Here is a 19,901-nt window from a genome sequence, read left to right on the forward strand (position 1 = left end):
CAGGTCATGAGCAGCCAGATTTTCCATGAGAATTCTATGGGGAACTGTGTCGAATGCTTTTCAAAAATCCAGGTAGACAATATCCACAGCTTTTCCCTCGTCCAATAGTCGGGTCATCTTGTCATAGAAGGAGATCAGGTTTGTCAGGCAGGACCTGCCTTTCATAAATCCACGCTGACTAGGCCTGTTTCCCCGGTTGTCCATTATATGACTTTTAATGGCACTCAAGATGACCTGCTCCATGACCTTCCCTGGCACTGAGGTCAGACTGACAGGTCTATAGTTTCCTGGATTGTCCTTTCTGCCTTTCTTGTAGATGGGTGTCACATTTGCCACCCTCCAGTCCAATGGGACCTCCCCAGTTAGCCATGACTTCAGGTAAGTCATGGAAAGCAACTTGGTGAGCACATCTGCCAACTCTTTCAGCACCCTTGGGTGTAACCCATCTGGTCCCTCAGACTTGTGTGCATCTAAGTGGTGTAGCAGGTCTCTGACCACTTCCTCTTTAATTGTGCTGACCTCATTCTGCTCCCCCTCCCCATCTCCCAGCTCATGAGGCTGGGGAACAGGGAACAGCCGGTTCCACTGCTAAAGACTGAGGCAAAGTAGGCGTTGAGCACCTCAGCCTTTTCCTCATCCTTTGTTACCATGTTTCCCTCTGCATCCAATAAAGGAGGGAGATTTTCCCTAGTCCTCCTTCTGTTGTTAATGAATTCATAGAAACATCTTTTATTATCAATGTTTTACCTGATTCAAAGATGAGGTGGCACTGCTGCCAAGTCCCAAATGAAGCTGTAAATGTAAATGCATCTTAATTTCTGCATAAACTGAAGTAATTTCACACCCCTAGTCTAAATCAGACAAGGTTTCTGGTTTGGCAGTGGCACGAAGAAGGTGCCTGAACTTTAACTAGTAAATTAGAAAATTGCTCTACCTTAAAAGGCTTTTATTTCTAAATTAGATATTCTCTTATTTCTATTAAAAGTTAGAAATCAGCCTACCAGAGTCTCCTAACTATGTTAATTATTCAGACTTAAGCAATGCATTTGCACAGTCACTGAAAGGTATTGTCATATATTTAAAGAAACACCTACCTTTCGATAAATTACACCAACAATAGCTGTTTTGAGCCTCATTCCAGTTACAAAGCAAATATGAAAATACTGGTGAAGAATCAGCGTCTGAAGACAGGCACAAACAAACAGCAGTCCTGTATAAAAATAGCCTTGCCAGTTTGGGGCAGCTTTGTTATTTACAAAGTTGATTAGCAATCTGTGGAGAGAGGAATTAGTTCTCTTAATATATGCAAATCAAAATGTCAGGGTTACAACCTTAGGTTATTCCAAACATTATATGGGTCACGCAAGAACCCAAAGTACCAAACTTAGATAAAACACTTAAGCAAACTTCTTAGAAACTGGAGATCATTTTATACTAGCACAAGTCACTCCCTCCTCCTAACAAAGTACTACTACAATACATGTATCACACACCTTACATGTACAGCATTCTCTTGGAGCTACACTAAAGTGTCTCATATTCCTTCCAGCTAAAATACAACTGCTTACAGTTGCTTTACTTCTCACCTTAAAGCAATACAACTCTTCCTACCCCCTCAACTCTCTGTTGCTTCACATACTGTGACTTGTAGTCCCACAATCATTACAGTTTAGAATTAAATAAACTCTTCTGCTACTGTTGATTATGTTCCTGTCTGGCCTTCCTAGTGTTGGAAATGAATATAAAAAGTCAAACATTTAACCCATGATGTTATAATTTGAAAACCAATGGACCAAAATCATCTGTGTGCATGGTCTCTAACTTACATGACAACTCTTTCCCATTGAACCAGCCGAAGGCAAAGCAGCTTGGTGAGTGGAATACCAGTGTGTTTCAAATTCTGTTCGCATACTTTTAATAGAATAATAAAGTATATAGGTCTTACTTCAGAATTTCTGGGCCTGCAAACATCAAGAGATCATGTGCAGCTTTAAACAGGAAGCTCATGAGAAAATATGGTCCAAAGGTTTTGTATAACACCTTGAATAAAGATGCTTCAGAACTCTTCTGAGATGGTTTTATAATCAAAGCTTCAGCTTCTTCTGTCACATCACCACTTGAGCTGCTTGATTTTTGCTGCTTTTTGGGCGAGTATAACATGTTTAATGGTTGCCTGAAATAAGAATAGGTATAAAATGTAGCCTTTATTCAAGCATAAAGCCAACTAGAATAACTCACAATATACAAATGAGATGTTTATGAGCTGTTTATTGACCTTCTTAATAGTTTAAGTGGGTTTTCCTGTCAATCAAACACCTTTTTAATCATAAAACCATAGCCAAATGAACTGGCCATTCAGAAATGGCCTTCTCTGTAGGGATAGGTAACATCCCTGTTGAATCTTTCCTATAGGTGTGCCCTGGGGAATGAGGAACAGGGCCCTAACCTGGTTAAATTTAAAGAGCAAAGGACATCATTATTCTAGAACCCAGTAAGCTAAACTTTTGTCACAATCAAGGCCTCACTGTACCACCAGAGTTAAAAGACTGCAGTCAGATTTAAGCCAAGTCATCCCCAATGGACTGAACACGTTCATTTCATAATACATCTACCTTACGAGAAACTACATACTTTCAAACTTCTGAGGACAAGCTCTATGTAAAAATACACTGTGTAAGCAAGCAAGCAATTTTCCTTCAATGAAAAGGTACTTCTGTTTGCTGCAGTAAAGGATGATGAAAGTAGGATGGTAATTGTAGGCATGCAGTCAGTCTAATTTTAGTCATCTGGCTTAGATGTCTAGGCTTCCTATACAGTCAAAGGAAAGAAATAAGCTTCTCACTTTTACACCCTGAACTGCCCTCCTGAAGCTTCACTAACTATATAGGGAGCCCAAGCTCCTGAATTACGTGACTGAAGTTTGACTGTGTGAAAACATTCCCTCCCCAGGGAAAAACCACACATCAAAATTAACAATAATCAGCTCTGGATCATGAAAGACTAAGGGAAACTTGATGCAGCTCTTCAGAAAGAAGACACACAACACCCTACTTAGTTCCTGTTCTGTATGCTCTTAAGGACAAATACAGAGCTGCCACTTGGGCCTTACAAAAGCAGGCTTGATAACAGATGATAAATACCTCTAAGTAGAGGCTGAGTAACTTGAGCTTTTGTACTTCCACATCTTGGAAGAACTGCCAGCCAGGATAACTGAACTTACCTCTTGGTCTTTGCCCACTCTTTTGCCCAGTTTCTAGCCAAACCTGGCACTATCTCCTCCGATTTGTCTTCTTTATTTAATGACCACAAATCCTTGGCTTCCAAAGGTCTCCGATAACCCTGAACCATCAACCTGTATTAGAAAGAATCAGCACTATATATTTAAGAACACTAGAGATATGTATATGTGTGGATATATATATGCTCCATGAAACAGTGGTCCTTACATCCAGGCCCAAAACCGAGCCAGCTCTTCAAAAAAAAAAATGCATGCAAGAGGAGTACCTGTAGCAACACAGGTCCAGACGCTAAAACATACATCCTTCTGTCTCTACTGTGAGAATTAGACACCAAAACATCTAAGGATCCAGGATATGCCACTGAATTCAAATTTCAGGGAAAATAAAAGAAAGGATGAAGTGATCTCATCTGAAAGTCAGCCAGGCGATTAATATTCCCATGCCTACCCAGTTTCAAAATCTTTATTAGCCTTTAATTTTACAAAGGAGATTCCTTTCATCTAGCTTTCTGTTGGAACTCTGGCCAAGTACCAACCACAACTACACACCAATATTATTTTACATGTTTCTGTGTTTTAACTCACAAGAACATGTGTTGTGATCAAATCATACAGCATAATTAAACCAAAGTTAAAGAAAAAAAAAGAACCTGTTGGACAAAAAGAGCTGTTTTGAATACCTTAGTTTCTAAATACAGCAGATAACTTCTACCTTCTTATATTTCCCAGATAAATTTTTCTACTAAATTCTTTCAGCAAGCATATGAAATATATACTGGCAAAATTTCAAATTACAAACACCCTACAAAGGAAGTAAAAAAGATTAATCAAATTTGAAAAAAAAAAATTAATTTAGTCTATCTACAAAACAACCAACCAAAAGAACCAAAATTATTATTGCATAATTATTGTTAATTTAACTCTGAAAGCAGGATCCTAAAATGCCATCTAACTTTAACTGGTGCTTTATGCATCATCTTGATCTTACCCAGTGATCCACCAGAATGTGATTCTGGAGAGGAAAGATGCACTGAACTCTGGACACGGATTCTAAAGGACAGAAGAAGAAATCAATCCATACACGAAGTGACTGATACAGGGCCAAAAGAAACAAACCAAGCAGAAAAGATGCTTTAAAATTCCTTTATAGTATATTTTCCACATTACTAAACTTGTAATTTATGCTCTTGAGAGCTTGTTCAGAAAACACAAGCACAATTTCAGGGCTGTCAGCAGGCTAGATCACTGGGAAAAAGGAATAGTAGTGCTTGGTATCAACAACTCAACAAGTAGTTGAGGGAATTTTATAAGACAGTGCAGGACAGACAGTCTCTCAAGATGTTATGATCAGTGCCTACCTAGTATCAATGCAAGGTATGCTACCATATGAGAACATAAATATGTTAATTGGGCAGAGTTAGGTACAAATTTAGAATTCAGTTCTACTGTTCTAGCAGTTAAGTGACATGACTCCATCAAAACAGATGCACAAATGAAAAAAAAAAGATTATAAGCTCCATAAAAGCATCCCAAACCAGCCCCTAAAATCCCTGCATCTCATTCATCAATAAGCATGGGGCATGGGAAACTTAAGTATCCATAAAGAACGCAGCTAGCTCATGTTCTATCCAGTGCAATGGCTAGGCTCTTCAGGTCAACATCCTCTCCCAATCTGGTTGGATTAAAAACAGAAGAAAGGAAGTCTGGAAGAATTTCAAATGCACTAAAGGTGATTTACTTGCAGAATTCCAGTGCTAATTTCTCTCTTCCCTCTTTCATTGTTCTGAACAGCATCTGAAGAATGCTAAAACCAACCACTCCTTTGGCACACAAACCACTAGGTTTTTATCATTAACTGTAATTGGAGCCACTCAGGTATTTCCGTCTACAAAAGTCACCAAACATCATTAAAGTACTGCAATTAAAACAGCCAGAGACAAGTGTTTCCAAGATCTGCATTTTTCAGCTCATGTTTGTGTAACCTGGCTTCTCCACTAAACTATATTGAAGTGTGTTGTAATCAAGCTACATGAAACACTGCTGCATTTCCTCTTCTTCACAGTACAACTTTTTTTGCAACTTTGTAGGGAACAGTATGTATGAGACTGACTTTTTTTTGAAAGGGTTCCACATTTCCAAAGTATTTAAACACTTGCAACAAAATTATTGCAAGCAAAGCCAACACCATGGTATAATGAATACAAGTTCTTAAACTCAGAGAAGTTAAAAAAAAAGGGGGGGTGGTGGTAGTGGTACTTTCAGCCTTCAGCCATACCAGCATTCCTACTTCAGCAAATACAGAGAATACTTCCAGTTTCAACAAACTTACAAAATATTCTGAACTTTATATAAAATGCTTTATTACTATTTTCCTTAATACTTTTTTTAACCAGCTTGCAGGTAGGAAGTCTACATCTACATTCAAGAGCCCACTAGATTTTGTGCTTCCAAAAAGTGGACCTCATTTGCATAAAGGAAAAGTTTAAAACTTTAAAACATACTAGATTACTGTTAAAATAATAGTATTTTTGATAAAATTAATAGTTATCACACAAAGAACTATTAATCCTACTGACATTCATGCCAGGTAGAATGAAGACAAGTTGTAGCAAGTTTGGACTTATGCAATGTACACAAAGCAAAAACAAGAGACAAACCACATTGTTTCCCATCTGTATACATCAGTATCTACATCTTGGAAATTTACTGTAGTTTTTTGGCTTAAGTAAACGTATAGTAAGATTTTACTCAAGACTTACAAATATTTCTGGTTTGGAAATGCTTTGCAGAAAGGAAAGCAGAATTTAAGACTGACAAACATGACTTGCTTTGTTCTTTTCCCCATGATAACATCCAACAAAGACACCACTCATGAAAAAAGGTTACAATCTCAAGTCTGCCCTATTTCTTACAGACACCCCTAGAAATACTCAGAACACAAAAGCAAACCACTGTGATCTCAAAGCACCTTGTAATTATTGTAACCATGATCAAAGTAGAAAAGGTTTCCATAAATCCACAGTATCCTGTCAAGCACTTTTCATCCCTGAATGAGATGAAAAGAACCCAAAGATGAAGAGGATCCAAAGACTCAGCAGTATACTCGTCCCTTCAGGCATATACCCGCAGACTGTCTGCCAGTGGTAATGCCACTGGCACTCTGGATACCAACGGAGGAGGTAACTATAGAATTCAGTAAGTGCAACTAGTTATGGACCTTCACCACAATTATAAAGGCAACATATATTTCCCCCCTCACACACTTCATACTATCCTTCGTCAGTCAGTGCCACCTAACACCCATCAAACCAGAATTACACCTTTTCATAAAAAAATACAGAACAGAGGTTTCTAAACTTGGCACATTCAAACTCCAGACAGTGACAGGTGTCTCTCCACTGTGACTCAGAAGGTCTAGCCCACGGCTAAGCAAGCAGTATAATGATCCAGCATCTCTTGGGTCACTTCAGATCCATGCCATATAGCTAGCACATGTAATTAAGAACACATGCGAAAAAGATCATGTATAGATAAAATTAAATTTCTATATCCAGACCACCCTCTAACGTTAACTGCTCTTGCAATTGAGCTGGTTAAATTTTTGCTTGACACAAAAGGTAAATATGGAAATTAAATGCATCTATTCAAATTCACAAGTTTTCCAGGTGTAGATTCTTCCCCACCTTCAACAGCAAGGGAATACACATCCTTATGAGTTACCGTGTACTGAACGGTATCAGATGACTGGAAGGACAGTATTTCAAATCACTATTTCCCACTGATTGCCAGAAGCACTACTGAATACAAATACATATGACCTAACCTTCAGGAATGACTGAAACAGTGTTTTTGCTCTTTTCTTAACTACAGCCTGCCCTGTTTTGCATGTTATGGGCTTCATCTTCTGCATCATCAACTGAAGAGCAGAAAGAACACTCTATTGCAAACAAGTCAGCAAGATTTGAATCATTTGGCATCTGGGAAAGTATGGCCCTGTAACTCATTGTACAGAATATTGTACATACGATACCCAGCACTCAGGATAGACTGAACACTTACAGGATCATTTACTGTTTCGGAAAACAAAGGTGGTCGTTCTGGAAAACAGCACAGGATGAGCTGTACAAATAACAGGACGAAGTAGATGCAGAAGGTGGCATAACGAAATGCATCCACTTCAGCATCCTACAAAGGAAGGTAATATTCCAATTAGAAGGCTTAAGGAATTTCTTTAAAACAACACATTACTATTAAACATAAACCAACTCCTTACTGTAAATTCTGCAAACTACATAAATGTTACACTACCCACCTTCATGCAAATTAAAGTCAATGTCTATTTTGGTAAAGGGAAGGTAAAGAGTGGGGGGAGGAGAGGAAAGATACCATTTATTTTTAATCAATCACTGCCACAAACACACAAGCAAGAACTTCTTCTGTAGAGAAGCTCTCTTTAAGACACAGTTTGTACCAACACACCCCATTTGGAAGTCAAGGTATTCTTTACAGAGGCAAGGCATTTATGGACTGGGCAGCAAGGAGTTTTCAAAGCAAAGTTATTAATTAGTATGCACACAGAAAATAAGAATTAGAGGAGCAGAATTTAGATAAGTTTGTTGCATTGTGCTCAAATTCCAGAGGTTCTCCCATTTTTTAGACTGGGACTGATACATAATAAAGCATAATCCACAGAAATCAAAGCACAGGGATGGACAGACACACCCCACAAGTAAAATCCCACTCCCAACAGCTAAAGACAAAAGTTGACTGAAAGTTCTCAAAATTCACAACATGGCTTAAAGTTTTCAAGAAATAAAAAGTGATATGTCATTTTCAGGCAGCTCCACAATTAATCTGATATTTGTAGGTGGTTAGGGCTTGGCGGTCGGAAGATGTCGCGCTGTATGGAAATATAGGACCCCTCTCCAGATAGCCAATAGCGTTTAGCTTATGATGTAAGCAGACGGAAGAAACCCAAGCTATATAATGCTGTGCTACCCACCAATAAACGCCATTCGCCATCCACCACATTGGTGTCTGTGAGCTGATGGCCCGAGCGGCCTGGGGTTGGTCGCCATGCCGTTCCTGAACCAGGTCGCCACGCCTGCGAAGGCAACAGATATTTGTGGTGGCCTTACTGTAAAGCAAACTGACAAAAATATTTCACTTGTACACTTTCATTTTGCATCAGCAGATGAGACCACATTACCATCAAATCACGTGCTTCAGGAAATCCACTGTATAATCAACAGGAAGATGACGTATACTCCCAGAACAGTTTCATATCAAAGATTACACACTTTTATTGTACTCAAGCAGACACATCCCCTTTCTGGAACAGCTAGCAGAATTTTCTTGGCAACTGTTGCTAGTTAAGATCACTATGAATTTCACCAGCATTTCAAAACAAGAGCCATTAAGTCTTGCTTGTTTTGCTTTCATAACCCAAGGAATGAAGGTACACTGAATGGATCATTAACTGACTTGACTGGCATAATTAGCAAGCAACTACTCTATTACTGCAGCATTTGGGTTTATTTTCAACTGAATGAGGCTAGCAATCACTTACCGTATTTAAGGCATGTATTATTTTGGATCTAAAAACCACTATGGCGCATAACAATGAGATGAGCCAGAAAATCGTCATTACACCTGAAGACTGGACTCCTTTTATTCTTTCATATTGTATTAAAAATGTGGCAAGCAACTGTGGACAAATAAAATAAAAATATATTCACAAGCTTTAAGTTTTACAACATGTTATACACATATACAAGTGTGCTTACTTAACATTTCAAATCCAGTATCTCCCAGACATTCTAACACCCAGAGATTTTAAGTGTAATTCAAAAATATGTTTAAATAGGAAATTTTCTGGAGTGGTAAGATAAGTAGCAGACAAAAAAGAGAAAAGGAATACGTATTACACAGAAGTAAACAACCACATACACAAAAGCACTGTCAAAAGCTGCCAGTCTTTATTTCTTTACTTTTTTGGTTCTACGTCACAAATCAACACAGAATTATAGTGACACTATATCCTTTCCAAGTATTTCCTGACTAATTCTTTTTAAAATAAAAAGATTTCTTTCTATACAAGCCACAACACCAAACACCACTGACCAAATATTACTCTATTTCTGTATTTTGTGTGTTTTCAGAGTCCTTTAGGAAGCTGGCACAATTTAGTAATCTCCCTTGACTGCTGCAACATGGATTTTCAATCAGCCTGACAAAAGCTTGACAACTGCATTATTAAATGACCACAAACTATTTAACAGCTCTTGCATCTGTCAGTATGTTTTCAGGGCTGTTGAGTTATTTTGGTTTCGTTTTTTTGTTGTTGCTTCCTGTTCCCCCCTTGAATATCATGTTTAATGACTACCATTCCAAGTCTGTGATAAATGTGAGACAACTGACAATAAATGAATAGCAAGGCATTTTACTTGAAATGCAGACTGCAGAGATACTGGTGTGAGAGCAGACAATACTTGCACGCCTAGCTAGAAAGGGTTAGCTGGGGACACCTATGTGCCTCATGTGGCATTTAAGACTTTTCACCGTGCCATCAAATGTAACAAAGAAAACACATGCTAAAGAATGTTACATGCAAGAGAGTTTGTAGTAAGATACTTAATAATGCAATGCCTTTCACCGTCTTTTATCAAGTTCAGGTGATTTGTATTACCTAGGCTTAATCAGTTCTCTCAACTTGATTCCTTCACTCCATACCTGCCAAGCTATTAAATAAGTAGTAGCTCAAGCCTACCAAAATAAGGCAAGACAGCTAGCACTGACTTGTGTGCTTATATGCAATGCACTGAGCACAGCCTGGTTGGGGTTTTTTTCTGATTTTTTTATTAAAAGAAAGCAGACATTTCAGAGTCAATATTTCAGAGTTCAGCTGCAGATTAAGTCTGTAAGGATTGTAGCTTAAAGAATTACAACACTGTGAATAATACTAAGATGCATGTTATTGCTTAAGGCTTTGCATGAATGGAGGCCATAACAGAAGAACTTACCATTGTTATACCCAATACTGTAGGCCTAACAAGAAAAAATGGAGCTTGAAAAATATTTTGACTTCTTTCCCAGAAAGAGTAGAAAAGGTCTGCCCAGCAGACTATCCACAGTATTAAACCCAAAGCCTGCAATACAAAAGTTTATTTCATACATCAGTTCACACACATTAGGCAGCACAATATATACATGAACATCAGATGTTATGTATTAGTACAAGGAGTCGTCATAATCAGATCATCTCTTTTTGGGCAATTCTATAACACGCACAAAAGAAGAGTGATTTGACTTTACCTATTGGATCCCCACTAGAAGAAAAAAGTTTACTAGTTTTTAGTACCATATAATTCAGTGGATTATGAAGCAGAAAGCTGGTGAATCTCACTCCTGAATAACAGATGGCAGAGACAAAAACTCTCCAATACACCATGCTATTACAGACCTTCTTAAAACTTTTCACTTATTCTACAGGGAAAAAAAATAAAACAAACACATTAAGTAGCTATTTCACAACAGAAGTGGAATAGAACACCTGCAGCAGCTCTAGAAATCTATGCTGTGTAACTTAAGAAGCTGACAGGATAATAAATTATTTTTATTATTGAAATGAAGGCCTTGAGATTGAGTTGCCTTAAAATAGTCTTCTCCAACTGGTCTTACAAAGGATTTGCATGCTTTTTTGCTATGTCAGAGTAAATTTCAGAAAGTGTAATGGCAAAAGGGCAACAGAAACACATAAGGCTTGGGAATCAAACGCAAGCAGAACAATTAAGTTACAGCTGAAATGTGCACACAGGCCAAGATTGATGCTCAACAAAAACAGTGTGCTAAAACATAGCTGAAAATAGATTCAAACTTCCAGATAAGCTTAATAAATTCTCATTTTAAAAAGTCACATACCGTTTTGGCTTTGTTAAGGTTTGACATTTGTATGTATCCCCTGTCATGACAACGAAGGTATAGGAAGTACACTGGGAAGCAAACCCACAGGTAAATGCAAGGAATCCAGACCAGGACTGTGTTCTGAAAGCACTGGGTGAAGTCTGGATTTTCTGTGTGCCATGTCAGATTCCAATCCTGGGGAGAGAAAATAGATCGAGTTAAAAAAAAAACAAACACAGAACTTCAGTATTTAAAAAAGGAATAGCCACTATATATCTGCCTTATTCTGTATCTCTTCTTGTGTATTTATTTATACTTGTATTAAACTGGCTCCATTCTGTGATGTATCTAATTTTATTGCACTTTTTGTAGCTCAGAAGTTTTAAACCTTCACAAGGTGACATTAGTGTCACTTTTGTTAGTTATATACAGCTACCATAACACATAACTCAAATGCAATACCGGAATCTTTAACAGTACTTATCAGGATCTTTAAGAGTATTAATCAAGGATTTTCACATCATCATTGCAGAAAACGCTAGCTATCTCCCGTTATAACCACTGTGCGTGTATGTATAAATACTCAGATACACCACATTCCCAAATTTCAGTGTGGAAACATTATCTGGCACACAGTAAAAGTCAACAGCACAAGGTAACATCACAACTCTATTTGTAAAGTACTCTCATAGGTCCCAAGCTGTCTGCAGCCAACCCAGTTGAGACTTTCTGGTAATTCAAAACAACGGGGCATAGAACTAAGTAAAAGGCTCGCCCTTGCAGCTTGTTTCCTACTCCACAACAGGAAAACGTAAATCGATACAAGTCAATGTCTTCTACTTCTCTCAACACAATTCTTAAAAACAAGATAAACCACCATACAATCAAACCAAAACTGACACAGTAATAAAACTGTGATCACCATTTCCATTACTGGTACAAAGACTATTTAAAATGACAGGCTATTTAGTAAAATGAACTTTCATACCATATTTATGATTGGCTTGAGTTAGGGAAATCTCTTGCTGGAAATTTTACCTTAAAGTTACTGACTTTGCTGTAAAATTATCACAAGGGACACTTCCTCTCAAGTGCTGTAGATTTCTGACTCTTCAACAGAATGATGCAATACAGAGATATCGCTGCTGTAAAAGGACTGCATTATTCAACAGCAGAAGCATAGCTCACAGGCTTCTGTTTAAAAGCCATAGAACCAAGAGTAGCAGTCCCATGCCCAAAGGCTTAACTGCAGTGTCATTTTCAGTTGCAAAGCATTTTTTCAGACGGTTGCACAGCTTACAACTTCACAGAATACCAGTACCACTACTGCAACATAATGGCAGTCAGTAATCCTTCTCCTCTGTAAGTGCTATTATCCACATTTTATAGATGAGGAAACAGAACCAAAAGGAGCTGTAGTGCTTCCCCTCTATTCCAACATGAAAGCTGGAAACAGACCCCATCACTCAGAATCACCACACTTTGATCCTTATTTGTCCCCATCTTCCACTGATTAAACAGTTTCAAATACAATTACAAAGAGAGGAAAACAGATCTAAAGAGAAATGGAAGACACAACTTGCAAAAATTTCAAACTGAGAGTAACCAGACATGAGTTTATCATAGAGCAGGTTTCCCCTTAAATCTGACCATTCCGTATCAAGGTGTTTTGTTGTTTTTTTAAAAAAACAAACATTTTGACAATGTAGTAACAAAAATATTTTCCTTCCCCACTTCTCTCTCAGTTTCTGTCAGAATCCAGGACTTCTTTCTGGGTTAGATACAACAGACAGTATAGTATGCACAGGACACACAGCTGTTATTTTTCTCCTCTAATTCCACAGCATTCTAAAAATTCTTCTCGTTTCATATAACTTTTAATTTGTCATAAAAAAAAAAATCTCTGAACTTAATACAGCCAATTCAAGGAAATTAACTCTGGTAGAGAATCATAATGCCCAATTGTGTTTTAGTGTTTCTGCACAGGGGTCACGTAAGTTGTTCGTGACACAGCAGCGGCTGTGAGACACTGTGGGCAAACCACGTGCTTATTAAGTTCCCTGACTGCATAACATCATCAGAAATTTCAGCTGAGTCATCCTTACATTTAGCCACCACACAAACATTTTGGGCTTTCTAAGTCCCAGCTGCTCTGCTCCAGCACAACAGCCAAGGAAAAGTCTCATGACTCTGCAGAACAGTTTACAATTCACAAATTAAGGCAGTTAATATGATTATACAAGTAAACTGCCAGAATGTAATCAGCTTTACAACAAACAAACAAGAGCACTGACATCATTTTATTGAGTAATTTTTTGGTTATCTAGACACTGCTTAAGAAAGTCACTATCTCCTTTTCCAGTGTTTCTAAATGGTTGCTGTAAAATGAATCAGGCAGTTACCAGAAAGGTCAGAGCTGGTAATGCACGTCACTGCCACATGGCTAAATAAAAAAGTGCTGTATGCATGACTGCTATACATATTGGCTGGAGGATATTCTAAAAACTTGCGATCTTTCATTTGACTTCCATATTTGCAAGTTATCTGGAGGTGTTTCTGCATGAAAGGCAAGAGGGTACGATGCAATGGCACTTCATGGTTAAGAACAGTCAGGACAAATGGGCAGTTTGGGGTAAGATTACTGCTAGAATTGAACTGCTACAGCAACATCAGTGTATCTTCTTTCACAGTTTTCCAGGATTTGATCCACAAGATGTCAAATAGGAGTTTGCTTAGCTTAAATACACTATTCTTCTCTGTACAAGAGAAATGGCTACACACAGGTGAGGTGCAGAAGCCCCTTCCATTTTATACGCATTTCAGGTGACTAAAGGAAAGCATGCATGAAGAGGGAGACAGAATGATACTGTTCCCTGCTGATTCCCTAGGTGCAATTCTCTCAGGCTACATCTACACAAGGCAGTAGCGCAGACAGGAATAGAGCTGTAGACCCAATCCCTGCTGCTGAGCACTCAACGTCCTCTCATGACGCCTTTCACTCAGGTTCACACCAGACGAGCTGCAGGCTCCCTGCAGGCTGACCAGAATGTCCATCACCCACTGGAGCACGTTTCCCAGTTAACACCTGTCCAAAAGGCACTCGGGCCACTCTTGAGTGAACCAACAAGCAGGACAGGGGACTGTCAGGAGGGCACATCAGACGTGCACTCCCAGTCTGAACTGAGATGTTAATACCCTCAGTCGGCAAAGTCAAGAGGAACTCAATCCATGGCAAAAGAAAGGCATAAGCCAAAGTTCTGCATGGAGGATGCTGTAGCTTTATAAGGTTCAATTGTGGCTGGAAGACACGTTACTCATCATGAAACCAACATGTATTCATACTCAAATCACAGTGTTCAGTTACACAAATCTGGACTAGTTCTGCCAGTTTAAAGTACATGCTTCTCCTTCGCTTTATGTAAACCCAGTTTCAGAGTTTTATCTTTTTCCAGCACACACCAAAATTCTTTAGGAAACATTCACTGAAGCAGACCTTAGTATTTAACCGTCGTTAATTAGCAAATTAATGCCATTTTTTCTGACTGAAGTTTTAGAAACAATATTTTAGCAAGTTCTATTAAAGCACTAAGTTGTCCCATTTTCACATCTCAAAGATTAATAATAATTTTCACTCTGACTGATCAGCTAACCCTTCTACTTTGCAAGAGCACATCAAATGACAGAGATGCACATATCCATTGAAAGCCTACACAAACTAGCAGCCTCCTGCTGTGAAGGAGGAGGAAGAAATAAGGGGTTCGGTCTATAGCTAGTGGATTGTATAAACTACGACTGCAGGAACCCACAGAAGAGTCAGTGTGATGTTCCTTTCTTAGTAGATGTCGGGAGAAAAGAGATCTGCTGTTGGCTTAGTTTTAGTCTAGTCCAGAAGAACCACATCTCAGATGTTTAGCAGCTTCAAGTTGGGGTTTTTTTTCCTTTTAAAAGCCCTGGACTATTTTAAAGTTTCCCAGAATAGCAAATGGGTATTTTTAAATTGATCTGACCTACTTCTCAGTTTTCATTTCCATCACTAACACTGTGGCTGAAAAAAATCCCAGTCCACAGTTTTTGTGCCCAATAGCATGTTCTTCCTTATGTCACAAAAAGGCTTCCTATCACATTTGAAGTGAAACCCTGTATCTCCAAGAAGCACACAAAAAATGCTTGGCCTTCCCCAGAATCACGTGGATCTATTCACAGGTAAGCCACTTATTTAACAGTGCATAAAACCCTAGGAAAATGAACAACTATATTAATTCCTCTCCACAATTTCAGGAACAGGCAAGATAAAAACATTGGCAGTAGGACTGTAAGACAAAGTTGCAACACAAAAGATCAGTTATTTTGCCTCTGCTGAGGGAAGGAAGACTACAGGGAAGCTGTATGCCTCCAGTGTGCCTAATTTGAGGAATAACAGTGTTTGACATGGGACTGGACCTTGTGGCTGGCTGCCCCTCTCCTGGCAGCCAGGAAAGGCTGTTAAGTGAGCAGCCAGCGGCTGCCTGTTCTCACAACAATAATCCTACTTGACCCACAGCACATTTTAAAATTCTGACTGGCAGAAATGGAGAGACCAAAATTGCTCAGTTTCTTGCCTGCTGTGTGCAAGTGTGCTAGAGATGCAAGCTGCCAACCACACTGTTAAATCCACCTGCATGAACCAGCTGTGACTGAATAATTACTTAAACATTACACCACACACTTATGTAAAAAAATTAAATTACAAAACCACACTGGAATCTTAGTATCATGGTCGACACTTACTCCTTCAAATGGACTTTGACACTGACATCAGTGCATAGCCCCTATTTTGATATTACCCACAGAAGAACCACCTCCTTTGTAATACCAAGATACTGTTTCTCAATCCTATTTTCCTAACAATAAGAGACATTTTTTGTTTAACGCAATGCTTACATTTAGTAGAATGCAAGTAATCAGGCTCTCGCAGGCACTAACACCGTAACTGCAGCTGACAACTTTCATTATAAAAGTATCACCACTTTTTCACTGAAATAGAAGTCTCACAATCTGGCAGCTCTAGATATCATATTAAAAAATTCCCCAGTCTAGCACCTGTAAATTCGTGAGCTGCCTCAACCATTCTCCCTCAGACACCATGAGGCCATCAGTCTTTAGCCTACACTATCTAGGACAGCAAGTTTCCTGCCTGCCTCTCCCCAGATAGTAGATCTGGCTGAGCCTCGAGCCTCAGAAGAGCTACTAACATGAGTGGACAACGTGGGGTGGGGGGTGCAGAAAAGGACCTCTCCCTCTAAGGCTCCTTTAAAAGAACTCTTGACCTTGCTTTAAAAATCCCTGATACCACCATTCTCCATCAAAACCAATAATAAAACCAGTGACACAGCTGACCACACTGAGAATTAAGGAAAACAATGAACTACAAAGTGATCGAGATTTTGCAATAGGTTAGAAGGTCTGTTTTCAAGTGATGAACTTAAAGAGCTCTCTAAAGTTATTCAGCTTGCCAAGTAAGATTTATTCAACTTAGCTTTAGAAATTTTGAAGAAAGACTGAAATAATTTTCTCAAAACACTATAAATACAGTATCTTTAGTCTGTCATTCACATTTTGGAGTCAGATCATGAAACATGCTGAAGCTCACCATTTCTCTAAGAGAGTATTTAGAACAGAGCCTACAAGCACAATCATACACAATCTTCACCAGCCTAACATCTGCCCTGTTGTGCTTACTGTTCAGGCTAAATCACAAGAGGTGACAGGTTGATAAAACAAGCAACAGATATTCCTACAAGAAAAATACTCCTGAACTCCCACAAAAAGCAGCAGAAACACCCACACCTGCAGCTCTCCTGTCTGCTCAGCAATATATACAGAAACAAGCAGCAGACAGTAACAGCATCCCTAGCAGTGGCAGACAAGTCACTAAATGAGGTATATGACACTACAAGCAACCACCACAAACTTCCTATTTACATATTGATAAGTCCTTTAAAAATACTATGCATATTACATTGAAGTTATTTTAGAAAAAGTAGTACTTGCATTACAGGATCCAATGGCTCTGTAATCAGTTCCAGATGAAGTAGCAGAATATACAAGGACAAATGTACCTTTTCACCTGACATTTCCTCTAGCTTTTTTTCTTAATAAACAGGAAGTTACCCAAAATGCACAGATCTCTCCTGTGACGCAATGGAGTTGTCATTTTTGCAGTTGAAGTTCACACAGAATGTACAAGTAAAATCGTACCTTTGCTGTGATGTGCACAGTGAGCTGATGCTGCATTTAAATAAAGCTTTCAATACACTGCCAATTCCTTTGAAGACTTATACTAACTACATGAAATTAATGGTTTACTGGTTTATTGTGTTACCTAAGGGCATAGTCTGCAAATAGGAAGTAGAAAAAAAATTTAAATACTCGTACAGATTTTACAATAGTATCTTTCCAACAGCTACTTCCTATACTTAGCGGAAGACAGCCAGGAGTGATTTTTTATTTTTAGAACACCCAAAACCTGGATTCTACTAAAAAGTAAAAGCCACACAACCAAATAGTTGGGCTCATTCCCAGATCTTCACAGACTCTAAAAAGTACTTCTGCAAAGAGAAATGACAGAATTATACTCCTGCACAGAACTATACCACTTACCACAAGCAGTGGAACAAATGAACATAGACTATGCCAGACTGCTGATTTGGGAAGTGACTTCAGGACTTCCCTTCATGGTCACATCTGAGGATAGGTGCTCGTATCCCCACAAAGTTCTCAGACATTGTTTCAGGCCAACAGCCCAGTTAGATAAATAAGTTTCTGCCTTTTTATTCTTCTACTGCCACAAAGGTGAAATAAGAAATGTTAATGGTAATTACCACATTGGGATGTAAGAATTAGATTCAGATCTCAAACTCTCATGGAGATCACATTCACCCACAGAAAAAACATAGTTTGGGGTTTTTTGTTACTACAGGAGAACTAAACCTACCATGCAATTGAGGATCTTCTCCTCTTACTTGATACTTGAGTCTTGAGTGGGGGTGTTCACCAAACTGAGAACACAAAACATTTCTCCTCATAAAACCACAAACGGAACAAAACTACTGCTATTAAATCTGAAGTTCATTGGTTAAACGCTAGTAGTAGTAGTAGTCAGGGAAGCAAAGAATAATAGTTTAGCAAAAGTTTGAAAAAAAAAACAGGTCTCCAGTTAAGATTTCGACATATAAGTCATGTCTGAATAAAAAGCCTTACATCATTCACAAGCAAGTCCTCTAGCCCAGCCTCCCAAAACACCACACTCAGACAGAGACCTCAGATGGAGGGAGAAACCATGCCCCTTCTTCCTTTGTTTCAAAGTAATTCTGAAATCTAAGCTTTATTCTTATAGTCTCTTAACGTTCTCACAAGACAAGATTGTTAGAGCAGGAGGCAGAAACATTAAAAAAAAATAATCACATAATAAACGGGGGTTCTAAAATTTTTAAATCATTTATAGAATGATGATTTATGGGGAAAAGTATCAGTGTTTCTAGTCACAGGGAAATACCCTTAATTTTTCATAGTATTTCTATTAGAAACTGTTTAGCAAGACTAAACTCTCAACAGTAATTATTTACATAATGCAGATTTGATTTTTTAACACAGCCAAGAAAAAGCCTCTACCTTCCAATACCTGGTCCTGAACTTAAAATCAGGTGTCTGCACCTTCTTGTCCAAATCCCAAACCTGGGTATTTCCTAATGTTTACAAAGAGTTGAAATCCTCTGTCACAGACAGCACCGCATCAGCTGAAACTGTATAAAATGACAAGAAAAAAGCATGTTTTGCCTGTTTCACTTTAGCCTAAAATAAGAAGCTGGTGCTAACAAGTTGCCAGAGAAAGGAGTATCTGCAGCTGTGGAATTTACAAGGGCTGATCTTTGTAATCCAAGAAGCTAAAAGCCACTGAATTATGGCTTTTTTTTTGTGTGTCAGATTATATCAGCACTCACAAAATTAAAATGTTTAGTCCCTTTCTACAACGGCAGCATTTCCATACCCTGCCATGTCTGCAAGTACCATGAAACAACAGTTGGCCACGTGACAACAAAATATTTACCATTCAGTTTCAGAATCAAAAGGATGGTTTTTACCCTTCTGTAAAGTTTTTTTACCAAAAATCACTGTTACTTAAAAGGATACAGGAAAAAGATTCCTGCTCTCATTTCCTTTCTGCACCAAAACCAGGACTTTTGCTTAATAATGCAACAGCCTGTACATTGAGTTCAAATCACTGAGAAGTTTGAACACACCTGGGTAATAATCTTACAAAGGGACTAAGGTAACAGCTTAAGTTGGGATAAACTGTATCCGAAGCTACCACAGATGCAAACAGTAATGCGTGGAATTCTGACTCTATTAAAAGTAAGCAAAAGGTCAGTACTCGGCAGTAGGCTTTTTAGAGATGTGACCCAGAATGACTTCAGTGCAACCCGGGTTAACCTCCACTTAATCCCAGTATAGCACAGTGTTTCAATGTAAACTGCATTGTAATTGCCTAGAACAGCACCAGTTATTCAGGCATTTTGCTGGGTTTTTTTCCTCAATTTTTCTGAGCAACCTTGAACTGACAGCTATAGAATGACAGGTCATCTCTTAAGAAAATCCCCATCAACAACTGAATATCAGGCTTCATTTTCCTGTATTTCCCCTAAACTGATCTATTCTGAATCAAGACAGATAAGTTTAATTTCTAATATAAATTTAATTTCTATGCAAATATAGACCCTTGTTC

The 19,901-nt window shown here is 38.5% G+C and overlaps 1 protein-coding gene across 8 annotated transcripts in view; it reads right to left on the reverse strand.

Annotated features, from left to right (window-relative positions):
- LOC141950530 (multidrug resistance-associated protein 1) overlaps nucleotides 1–19,901 on the reverse strand; it is a 59,132-nt gene that overhangs the window by 33,187 nt on the left and 6,044 nt on the right. For 6 of the 8 annotated variants that reach the window (XM_074885473.1, XM_074885471.1, XM_074885469.1 and 3 more), the window contains exons 2-10: nucleotides 11,159–11,335; nucleotides 10,261–10,386; nucleotides 8,808–8,945; nucleotides 8,241–8,342; nucleotides 7,298–7,423; nucleotides 4,227–4,288; nucleotides 3,221–3,352; nucleotides 1,946–2,173; nucleotides 1,095–1,272 (exon numbers count right to left, since the gene is read on the reverse strand). In XM_074885473.1, coding sequence (XP_074741574.1) covers nucleotides 1,095–1,272; nucleotides 1,946–2,173; nucleotides 3,221–3,352; nucleotides 4,227–4,288; nucleotides 7,298–7,423; nucleotides 8,241–8,342; nucleotides 8,808–8,945; nucleotides 10,261–10,386; nucleotides 11,159–11,335 — 1,269 coding nt within the window. Of the gene's footprint in view, nucleotides 1–1,094; nucleotides 1,273–1,945; nucleotides 2,174–3,220; nucleotides 3,353–4,226; nucleotides 4,289–7,297; nucleotides 7,424–8,240; nucleotides 8,343–8,807; nucleotides 8,946–10,260; nucleotides 10,387–11,158; nucleotides 11,336–12,128; nucleotides 12,147–12,178; nucleotides 13,124–19,901 lie in introns of those variants that run through there. The other 2 variants (XM_074885475.1, XM_074885474.1) reach the window with 2 other exon arrangements.

This window comes from Strix uralensis, chromosome 16 (genome assembly GCF_047716275.1).
Source record: "Strix uralensis isolate ZFMK-TIS-50842 chromosome 16, bStrUra1, whole genome shotgun sequence".
Classification (NCBI taxonomy): Eukaryota; Metazoa; Chordata; class Aves; order Strigiformes; family Strigidae; genus Strix; species Strix uralensis.